The sequence below is a fragment of the Petaurus breviceps genome, unplaced genomic scaffold (genome assembly GCF_028583685.1).
Source record: "Petaurus breviceps papuanus isolate PSGF00001 unplaced genomic scaffold, PetGlider_PUasm1.0 90779, whole genome shotgun sequence".
Classification (NCBI taxonomy): domain Eukaryota; kingdom Metazoa; phylum Chordata; class Mammalia; order Diprotodontia; family Petauridae; genus Petaurus; species Petaurus breviceps.
In genome coordinates this window covers 5,626,343-5,637,865 of record NW_027187344.1, presented here as the reverse complement: position 1 = coordinate 5,637,865, position 11,523 = coordinate 5,626,343, and the positions used below count along the sequence as shown (strand labels likewise).

At 41.7% G+C, this 11,523-nt stretch overlaps 1 protein-coding gene across 2 annotated transcripts in view; it reads right to left on the bottom strand.

Annotated features, from left to right (window-relative positions):
- The window catches only part of DDX31 (DEAD-box helicase 31), a 90,097-nt gene that overhangs the window by 47,901 nt on the left and 30,673 nt on the right, over positions 1-11,523 (bottom strand). For both annotated transcript variants that reach the window (XM_069069294.1, XM_069069295.1), the window contains 2 exons: positions 9,441-9,500; positions 1,412-1,462 (listed from right to left, as the gene is read on the bottom strand). In XM_069069294.1, coding sequence (XP_068925395.1) covers positions 1,412-1,462; positions 9,441-9,500 — 111 coding nt within the window. The remainder of the gene's footprint in view (positions 1-1,411; positions 1,463-9,440; positions 9,501-11,523) is intronic.

Genomic DNA, 11,523 nt, shown 5'->3' with positions numbered 1-11,523 from the left:
CGTCATCCTGTTCTTCCCCAGTGATTTGCTTATTGAATAAAGATACATTTTTTTGTTCACATTTACCTGTTTATTAAAATTGCTGTCAATGTTCATAAAAATAAGCCCTCTGGTGTTTTTCTGTCCAAAAAATTAATAAGACAGTGTCTTATTATCGGGGAAACATGGTATATGCAAAGACTTAAATCAGTGATAGGGACTGGACCTCTGATTTGATTTCAATGACATAGGAACTCCCTGATGAGCAAAGTCTCTCCACTGATGTAGGTTGTCACCTTCTCATCTTTTGGAGTTGTGTGGAGCACCAGGAGGTTCAGTGGTTTGCCCAGGGTCACACAAGCAAGTCCCACACACAGCGTAGCGGGGAGGGTGTAAGGCTGGGGGGATGGCTTGAACTGAGGCCTTCCTGACTCTCTCTCTGCCACACTATTCTGCTTTATCCCTGCCAGTGAGCTTTCTCGTTGTCGAAAATAACCAAGAGTTAACTGTATATTACATCTACCTTTTTTATTCCTTGAGTGAACCTTTCTTGACAAGAAATCAAACAGAAGAATATCAAGTTGACTCTAATACATGGAAAGCCAGGCATCTAAAACCAATCAATTGTCACAGTGTAAGAAGCCTTGAATTGATCAATTTGTTGCATGCATTTGGCCTCCTGTACATAGAATTAGCTTTGTCCTCTATCTTCTGCATAACCTACAGCCACCAGGACAAAAGAAACAATCAATTTTGTCTTAAAGTGATCATCTGGGAGGAGTAGGTCAGTGTTCTTTCCACTGACAGTCTTGTAATGCTATTAAAATGTGAATAAACCACGACTAACATAAACAAGGCACATTTCTCTTGGCCCTCACATAGAAACGGCTTAAAAATATCATTCTGCAGTCTAACGAAAAGAAAAAAACAAAACAAAAGCCACCACACTCGAGTGCTAACACCTGTACCCTCTGGCAAAGCTTCTAGTAGCTAGAGGTAAGTGTAAGATGCTGTCAGGAACTTAATTGCTCCCTGCAGGTCAATGTACATGGACACAGCTCTCAGGATAGCTGAGCTATCTCCTTCTGGACACAATGAGGCCTCCCAGGGGCCTGGGTAATTCACGTTGCTTTCAGATTGCAGGGACTATATCTTTGTTGAAACTTTAGTTTCTGACACACATTAGCCTGGAAGCTGGAGAGCCTGCCACCTCCCTTACCTGATTGTATATTCTGTCTGTTTTGTTGCAGCCAAAAGGTGGGCTAAGTAAAGGAAAGATGTCAAGAGAACTGTGTTGATAAGTCTGGTTACTGACTGGTTACCCAGGCAACACCCAAGAGGGTAGTAATAATTATTCTACTTAGGATTGAAGGATCTATACATGATTATACAGTATTGCCTCATGCCCACACCATAAGAACTGAAAAATTACCTGAACAATCCATGTGACCTGAGGGAGATCTAAGCCCCGAGCTGCAACGTCCTTTAAAATAGAAGAGAACACAGTTAAAGAAAAGATAGCTACAGAAAAAGTGGCAGGCCAGCCAGGAACTACTTGCCTGAAGGAGCAAAGAGAGAAGGTGGAGAATGCAGTTTCTGATGTCTTCTACCCAAGAGGAAACTGCCAACTAATTATCAGATACGTCATATTATAACAATAACTCATGCATATATAAATAGCACTTTGTGTTTTGCAAAGAGCTCTCCTATCTATTTTTTCATTCAGTCCTCACAGCAAACTGGTGAAGTAGGTAGGGCAGGGATATGATGCCCATCACATGTCCACTAACAATGCCCAACACATTGCTTTGATGGGATTTAATTTTTTTCCCCAGAATGCCCTTCTCTTCAAAGGTATAGGGTACCTCTTTATTTTGAGGTTACAGTTTTCTTTTTACCCGTGGTTTTAGGGGAGAGTTGTAGGAGTGTTTAGAAAATCCACAGTTGATTAGCCTCTGGCCTCAGAGGGCAGAGGAGCAAGCAAGCAATGTGCCACATCTGACAGCTTAATTAAAATATAGGCCAAACCTGTTAATCACTTGAAATGTTTCATTGGAGAATACCTCAAACTTTGAAGAGAAAAGACTTATTCTGTCCTCCAACTGGTCCTCTACAAGGGTCCCAGAGAGCAAGAATGTCTGTACCTTTCCATCTCTAGCCAGCTTGTTAAGGAAATTAGGATATAGCGTCATGAAATTCCATTACAACACTCACTTTCTAGCAGGTACTGCTAGGTTCAGAGAATCACTTAAAAACTGCAATTATCTGGAGCTGAGGAGACTACCAAGCCCACTTGCTCCAAAGGGTAATGGGAGAGAATCCAGGGAAGTAGACTCCCAGTCACTTTCTTGAATTCACATAAAATTGCCATAGACAGGGCATCAGAACCTGACCAGCTTTCACCAGAATATATGACAGGATGCCGATTTTTCCTTAAGTTGGTGGCAAAGCTGCATTAAGTAAGCAGAAACCTAATATACTAAAAGTGTGTCAACCACCCACTGAAGTGTTTTCATAAAACTCCCACACATGCTAAAGAGCTGAAGGCTGATGTTACTGAGCTGACGGCCTTTTGAGAGCACAATTTAGAGTTTGGCACTATCTGAAGAAGAGCAGGAATTGCTTTCTATACCCACCATGGTTGATGTCTTTAAGAAACTGACGGGCTCTTAAATCTGCTAAGCTCTTGTTAAGAAATGATTTATTTTATTTAACTGCTCTTCGGCGGGAGATGCATGTAGACAATGGGCTGCCTGTTCCTTTCAGACAAGCTTTGTAAAAAATTTAATGCTCGTCATTTTAGTAAATTCACTGAGAAGCAGATAAAACTCTAAAATAGCACCTGATGTTCGTGAAACTCACTCAAAATACAAACAAAGTGAAATGATAAATTATGAAAGATCCCAGTAGTCTCTTGGAACAGTAATTCAAGGTTCCAAAACCCAATCACAGTCCTACTCATGGGCAATTGGACAAGACTCACCCTACTAATGCTTCTACTGCTGTATCTTATGTCAATGGAAAATGACTATTTTGAGGTATACCAAGTATTTGTGTTTCCTCCAGGCCCTAACTAAACTGTTTCTCCTTATTTCATAGAATCTAGTGCAGGCGTGGTGAACCTGAGGTCTTGAGGCTTTGTGTGGATTCAAAGGGCTGTACTTGAAGACCTAGAGGGCCACATGTGGCCTCGAGGCTGTTCCCCACCCCTGATCTAGTGTAGTATAACATGTTACAATAAAAGGGAACCAGGAAACATGGAGTCTGTGCAAGTCAATTAACCTCTTTGAGGCTCAGTTTTCTCAAATCTGTTAAAAAAAATAGGTGGGGGAGAACACCTGCTTTGCCTACCTACAAAGGTTATAATAATCATGTATGCAAAAATCTTTTGAAAACTGTAAGCATGATACAAATGCAAAATACCATTATAATGGTAGCAGTTATATTTCAAGTGAAGTCAAATATGGTACGCTAGCAACAAAGCACTGCCTCAAACCACCCCCAAATACACTCTCACCAACAATGCTTCACACTCATGAGGGACCCACACATACCCTCCTGCATTTGGCTTCCACACATAGAACTGTAGTGGCCATATTTGCCTTTCCAGAGCCTAGGATGTGGGCTGCAACCAGTTTAATGGGCAGTCACGATGCCTATTAAATGCCTGAATGGATGCAACCCTGTGACTCAGCAAAGGTGTTTAGTGCCTTGCTTGTCCCTTAGAACTTAGAATCCTCTCCTCCAGTTCCACTCATGCAATCTAATTAGGGCAAAAGAATTGCTCAAGTCAGTTCTGAAAGACACTCAATGGTGAGGTCTTGAAGGCCCTAGCTTGACAATTGGCTGCTTCTATGAGACCTAGGAGTACAGATGGAAGGCAGCTTGCTCAGGTGCCAACCTGTCAGTTGGATTAAAATGACTCATTTATTTACCCAAGAACCTCACAAAGTGCTTTAACTAACAGGGAGAGGGGGCCTGCCGGCTCTCTGAGTGAGGGACGGAGAGAACTCGCCTCCGACGCCTTCCCGGCCTGCCAAAAGTCATTATTGCCGAGTGTGGAAAGCCATCAGCAGGGTACAGGCCCCCGTTGTCCGGGTGACAGATTGGGCTGCGTAATCAGAGGAGGAAGGAGAGAGTGCAGAAACTGTCAGAGGCGAGAGCTCTTGGCTGGAGCCGCCAAAAAACTGGCAACATGAGTTAGCGTGACTGAGTAAACAACAAACGATCTCCAAGTGATCTTTCCATTAAAAAAATAACATGGAGAAGATGAACTTTATTTAAAAGACACATCCTAGAGAAGGGTGGGGACAAACTTAAGGCAGTTTGGGGAAGGGTATTTTCCATTCTTCAGCATTCCCCTTCACCCCGTACGATCTCCTCCTTTGTCTTCCTGACTATTTGGCACTGTGGAAATATACCAGTAGGAGAGGAAATAAGAACCAGGCAGACACAAGAAGGTGCATGAGGCAAAGGAAATCATGAAGCTAGAGGAAAACAGGGCAGATTAGCAGATTATTTGACTGTCCTTTGTAAAAGAACCATGTGCTCGGGCAGCAAGAAAAACTGATTCCTAACCAATCAGCTCGATTGAGGTTATACTAGGATTGCTGCTTCTGCTCCTTGGGGAAAGGTTACTGGACTTCATGTATATCAAGGACAATCAGAGAAAAGCCGCATATACCAGCAGGCAGAGCTAACTGGGGGCCTTAAGGACACTGAGACAGTGTGGAAACATCATTTCTGGATGGCTCTCTCAAAATCTTGTTTCTCTTTCATCTCTCCATTTCATAAACCCAAAAGTTATGTATTTTTTTAAAAAAGCTTTCCCCTTTCACTCTTCTTTTCTGTAAGAAAACAGAAGGTGCAACTACTTACGCCAATTTCCTCTATCTTATCTCTTGGGCTCTTCAATTCCATTTTGGAGAGTGGGAACATTAAAATGCTTCTTTTCTGCCAAGTCCCACATACACATTGAACTTGAAACTTATGCTAGTCCCAATTTGCTCAGGACAGAAAATTACTTTGTCAAATGCCTGTAGACAACCTTTTTATTGATTGGTGGCTCCTTCCCCAACAACTTTCTTATCCGCCCTTCCACCTTTTTCTTGTGACTTATATACATATATTTCACCCTATTAGATCACAAGCTCTTTGAGGGCAAGATCAGCACCATTTTAAAAATATCTGTATTCACAGCATCTAGCAGAGTGCCTTAGTGCATATGTTGTTATTATCCAGTCACCTCCATGGGGTTTTTTTGACAAAGACACTGGAGTGGTTTGCCATATCCTTCTCTAGTATGAAACTGTACAGATGAGGAACTGAGGCAAATAGGGGTTAAGTGACTTTCCCAGGGTCACACAGCTAGCAAGTACCCAGGGCTGGATTTGAACTCAGATCTTCCTGACTCCAGACCCAGTGCTCTATCCACTGCACTACCACCTCACTGCTTCCACTACACATAGCAAGATCTTAATAAATGCTTAATAAAAGCAGGAGCTTAATAAATTACATTTCACTGAATATCAACTTCAAGTATTAAGTACCTACTGTGAGCAAAGAACAATAGTAGACTCCAAAACAAGTGTATGGAATGTTAAGAGAAGGGTTCCTGATTTCATAGAGCTAAGTGAGACAAAAGCCCACTGTTCTTTGTACCCCCAGGATCTTATATAATGTCTTGAATACAGTATATAGGATGCTGTATGAGCCAAAATGAATTATCACTGCATTCAAACAATAATGAAGAACCTTCCAGTAAGAATCACACATACACACATGTACCCACAGACACACAGGCGCACACACATGCACCCACACATATGTGTGCACACACATACGCACCACTTTCTGACAGGGAAGGAGATGCTATTGTAACCTTTGGTGGTTACATAATCCCCAAATCCTTGAAGAGTCACCCACTCTCCAGGTCTCATTGTGAACCTCTTGGGGAGATAAAAACAAAACGCCAAGAGGCACAGTATGGGGGATAGCGTGGGGAGGGGGAGGAGGACAAAGAACAATTAACAACATGCTTCCTCTTTATCAAAAGAAGCCAATTCTCCATCTGCCTTGTCCTGACGTGGCTCTCGTTCCTCATTAACACTAAGGAGGCTCCTGGAGAGCATTCAGATAGCCTGGCAAGCAACAGGCTGCTTAAAAGGAAGCGGGGTGACAATCCCTCCTCCTCACCCTGGCATGATCTATGACAGTGTGGTGAGTGTGCCCTGCAACTATCGGGTGCCAGAAGCTTCAGGTTAAAACAAACAAATATGTTAGGTGAGGTGGCAGGGACACTGGATAAAAGCACAATCTTTTATCGCTGCAGAACTCGGGTTTAAACCCTGGCTTAGGAACTGAGAGTTATGGAGCTCCCCAACCATTTTACCAAGACAGGGCAAAAGGCTGCATTTCAGAGTAAAGGGTAAGAGTGGCAGGGTCATGACATCAGAACTATCTGCATCACACTATAACCAGAGCAAATTAACATAGCCATGGAAATTAACACAAGCCTGTGGGCCTTAGGGAAATTAGATAGACAGTAAATGAGAATGTTTTTAATGTAGTGCCAGGACTCTTCCACTTAAGTCCTATTCAGGTGCTTTATCATAGGACATAGAGGTGACTCCGGACCCTCAGAGGCCAATCAGGCCTGACAAGTTCTACCAAGCTGGAAAGGTTTTAGGTATGGAGTCCTGGAATAGATTCTATGTCTGTTGTCCAAGGACCAGCCTAGCTTAAGGTATAAGCGGTTCTTGAATGGGTTCGCCACAGATCAGTGAATTTTTCAGGCACAGGGACTTTAAAGCCCATACAACATTACAGGGGTATTTTGATTTGCACCTATGGAATGATTACAAAATCCCTGAAAGTATTACAAAGCTCCCTGAAGTATTATTGACATACAAGAAATACCAGGGCTGTGGGTCATATATGGTTAAACCAATGATGCTCTCTGTCTTTGGTTACAGTCGCTGCTATGCCACAGGTAAGAGTAAGAAAGTCAGGGTGAAATCTGATGGCTTAGGACAAAGTCTGTGACACTGGCAGCAGTTTTGAACCCTTTGATAAAGCTGCTTTAGCAAACACCAAGGACTGCTTATAACCTGGGGAGCCAAGAAAAGTCATCACATGCTCTTTACCTCAGCTGAGCATTTCATTTCAGAAGCAATGATCTTTCCTTCCATGTAGAGTTACTAAAAAACCTGTCTGAACCTTGGCTACTTGTAGCTTTCTTTGAGGCTCACTGTGCACTCATACCCACGAAGCACCCTGGCATTTGCATACTTAAAAAAAAAAAGACAATTTCTAAGAAATGATTTTGCAATTTGTTCACCTTCTGGCTCTGTTAAAGACAGAGCTGGGATATCCTATTGCTGGTCTGACCCACTCGCTGCCTTCCAGATCTCAAACAAGGTAACCGATTGCTCTGTGGTTTTGATACAGGCAGCACACAACACTGCCCACTCCCCAAGATACTTCAATCTATGTGAGCAGCAAATACATCAATTTTAGCATCTTGATGAAGTGGGAAAAGTGCTAGATTTAGAAGCAGGAGATTTCATTTCAAGCCTTAGTTCTGAAACTTACTAGTTATGTAGTAATAGGCAACTCAGCTCTGAGCCTCAGTTTCCTCACCTGTAAAATGAAAATAACTCTTGGGCTACCTATCTCATAGGGTTATTGCAAAGAAAATACTATTGAAATATGAGCTATTCACTTTTTGCCTTCAGAAAACAGATTTTGGCATATGTCTTCAACACTGAATTTCTTGAATCGTTTCTATACCAGCCATAGAGTATGTTTTCCTTTTGGTCAAGACCCTAAATTATTTGGAACTGTCTTCATCCCTCTAGATCTGGGGTTCTTAACTTGGGGTCCACAGATAGATTTCAGGGGATCTGTGAAACTGGATGGGAAAAATCATATATTTATTTTTACTAGCTTCTAACTGAAATTTTGTATTTCTTTCAATTATGAATTTTTTAAAAAGAGAAAAGAACACCATCCCATTATCCTGAGAAAGGGTTCAGAGGCCTGACCAGTTGCTATATGGGTCCAAGCCATAAAAGAGACTTGCTCCAGATCCAGGCATTTGAGGATAATTCTTTAAAAAATATGAACCCTGATCATTTTGACTTGATGGACTCCCTACCTTTGCAAAACTAGACATGAACCTATTTAAGAGGCTGTGTGGTGTAGTGGATAGAGCACTGGACTTGCAGTCAGGAGTGCCTGGATTTGATACTTGACTCAGACACTTAGCCGTGCGATTGTGGGCAAGTCACTTCTCCTCTCAGGCTCAGTCTCATCACCTGCAAAATGAGGGGGCTGGATTCTATGACCTCTAAGGTCCCTTCCAATTCTAAACCTATGATCTATGATCTGTAGCGGCAACATGCCAGGTTAGCAGAGACAGCGCTACACTGACTGGCATCTGGTTACAGTTCCTCTGATTATAAGTGTCAACTCTGCTTACTGTGATAAATAGAATTAGTGGGTCATTAGGCAGGTCTTTTATTTAGCCATACATGTTATATGTGCACAAGAAGAAAACAAAAGTCCATTACAAACTTTAAGTAAAATAATTGAGAAGGAAGATAATTCTAATTCAATTTAAGAGAACAATGAATTCCCTAAAAATGTAATTAATTGTATTGACCACAGCCTAGAGAGTTATCCAGGGTGATAAGTTTCTCCATGTTCCTACCCAGGATTTGTTGACTAGATTTACTATATATCGTGCAAAGCAACTGAATTTCATTACTGTGCATACAGAGACTCCTCAAATAATCAATTGGGGATTAAAGTTGTATTCTCCAAGATGGTACAATCAGAGAAGTCTATTTTGGTCTTAGGAGAGTACAAGTACATCTCTGGAGAGTATGAAGCATGGAAGATGTGGGTTCTTCAGTCTTAGACTAGCACAAGGGAGATGCACATTAAACAGGTCAGACATTACACTGGAAGGAGTAGTCATCTAAAATTGACAAGACTGAGGCTGAATGAACTGGCCCTGAAAATTGCAGGGCAAATGATAGTTTTATAAAATGGTAAATCAAATCTGCCCAACTGCATCTATTTTCCTTTAAGGAAAGATGTGCAGAAGCAAGCAGAGTAATTTCAGACCTGGAAAGAGTTTCTCAGCTCTAATTACTCCCGATAGCTATAATTTACAAGTTTTCCGTGGGTAGAAATCGCCAAGATTCACACATTTTCAGACCAACAGCTGCCACTATTAGAGAGCAAATAGCCCAGCCTTCTACACTGTTGTAGCAGGCTATGTGTAGGCATTGGCAGGCCACAAATCAGCATTATAGGAAAGCCAGCAACCCAAAGGGGCTAGTAGTATCCCCTCTCCCTGTAGGGCTGATGAAAATACAAAATGTCAAGACTCTCCTATTCCCCAAAATCCAACCTCTCCTTGTCTTCCCCAGGCACTAACAAAAAATACATACCGTACAAAGCAGGATGCCTGATTTGTATTGTGAGAACTCCTGAAAAACGGCTGTTCTTTCCTACAAAACAAAGAATCACAGGTTCTTATTTTCTGCTGTGCAAATTTTTCACATTTCCCCAACTTTCTAGTTCTATGTCCATTTTCAGGCACAGAGGTGCTTTACCATGAGAAAGGGGAAAAAACCTCAAAAATTTAGGGAGTAAGCTATCAGTGGAAAAAAGTAAAATACATTTACTTAAGAACCTGCCTACATAAATCAAGGAGAACACAAGATTCCCAAGCATGGGAGGAATATTCCCTCCCCACCAAAAAAAAAAAAATGCTCATTAGCATGACTTTAACACCAACACTTTCTTATAAACACATCCTTGAGAACACAGGCCAAAACCAAGAGTAAATAAGACCCAAGACCTGATGTGCAGCTCAGAAAACTTAGCAGAGAGGGCTGCTCTTGCCCCAGCTCTGCCACTGATTTAGCCAGATGACTCTAGGCAAGTCCTACCTCACCTACCACACTAAGATCTATTTCACCCCTAAGTCTGTGAGTCCAGGAGCAAAGTTACAAGCTCAGAAATTACTCTGAACAAGTTAAAACACAAGTGTTCTAATGTAGTGGCTCCTAACTTGCAGCTGGAGACCAGCAGGGTCAGACTTATCTAAGATATTTGAAAATCCACGTGTGCACCAAGCACTGCCATTCTGATCTTAATTTAGCAAATGTGGCTTCTGAAGGTTGAAATGAATGAGGTTTTACACAACTAGGCATTACTATTTTTCAAATGTATGTATATGGTATAGGATTGATAAAATAGAAATTTATTTAAAGCACTATTGAATTCTATATTTTTTGATGATAACTACTATCACTGTGAAGGGTTCCCAATTTTTTTTTTTACATTAAAAAAGGGTCTATTTTTTTTAAAGGGTCCAGATTAAAAAAGGAAAAAAAGTTGGAGACTACTTGATCAGAGAAATGAAGAACACTTCCTTTCCTTTATTCATTCCCCTGAAGGATGACTTTTGATAGTGCTCAAGGCACAGGCTTCTGAGCAATCAGGGCCATGTCAATCTGCCAGTGGGGAGAGGCCTAAGTAAAAGGCAGCATCTCTTCTAAGCTCCCCAGGAATGCCATGGTCCCTGGCACAACAGTTCTCCAACACCTGAGAGGGTGTATGATGGACAGAGCCAGGAACTTCTCAATCTTTTGATTCAGACCTGATCTCCATGGACTTTCTTTATGCCAGGGCTGCCTTGGACACTGATGAAGCTCAAGACTGGACTAGCAATGTGAATCCTATTCCCCTCCATGATCCCTGACACATGCTGCATAAAAGCTATGGATTCAGAAACTAGACAGGAGGGAAAATGGCTTATTTATTGCAAAGAGATTCTTAGAGCTAGACAGGGTTGGGCACAGCACCCAGCTTAACTTTCTAACTTTATAGATGGGAAAGCTGAGGCCCCAGTAAGTAAAGTAACTTGACCAAGGCCCCAGTGGGAGTCGTGACAGAGCTGGGACTAGAATTTGAATATCCTGATTTACAGTTTAGCTCTTCCAAAACTGAAATCACATACAGCAAAAAATAAATAAATAAATAAGTGGAACACAGTTCTATCAGTCACATAGCCAAGAAGCATGTGTTAAGCAGTTTTTACATGCCAGACACTGTGCTAAGCACTGGAGATATAAAGAAAGGCAAAATCAAATGTAGGTGGACCCTGGGTTCTACTTGGAACCATCTTAAGTCTTAAAACAGTTCCTAAGAATCAGTGCTATGTGATCTAGATTGAAAATAATGTACATCAGGGCAGCTAGGTGGCACAGTGAATGGAGCACCGGACCTGGAGTCAGGAGTACCTGAGGTTCAAATCCGGCCTCAGACACTTAACACAAAAACTAGCTGTGTGACCTTGGGCAAGTCACTTAACCCCAATTGCCCTCCAAAAAGCAATAATAATAATTAATAATAATAATAATGTACATCAATTTGGAGGTGGGGGGGTAGGGAGAAGCTACTAAATACTGACATCTATTCTATCATCCCTACCATGAAAAGCCTCCCTCCAACCTATTTTTTTCC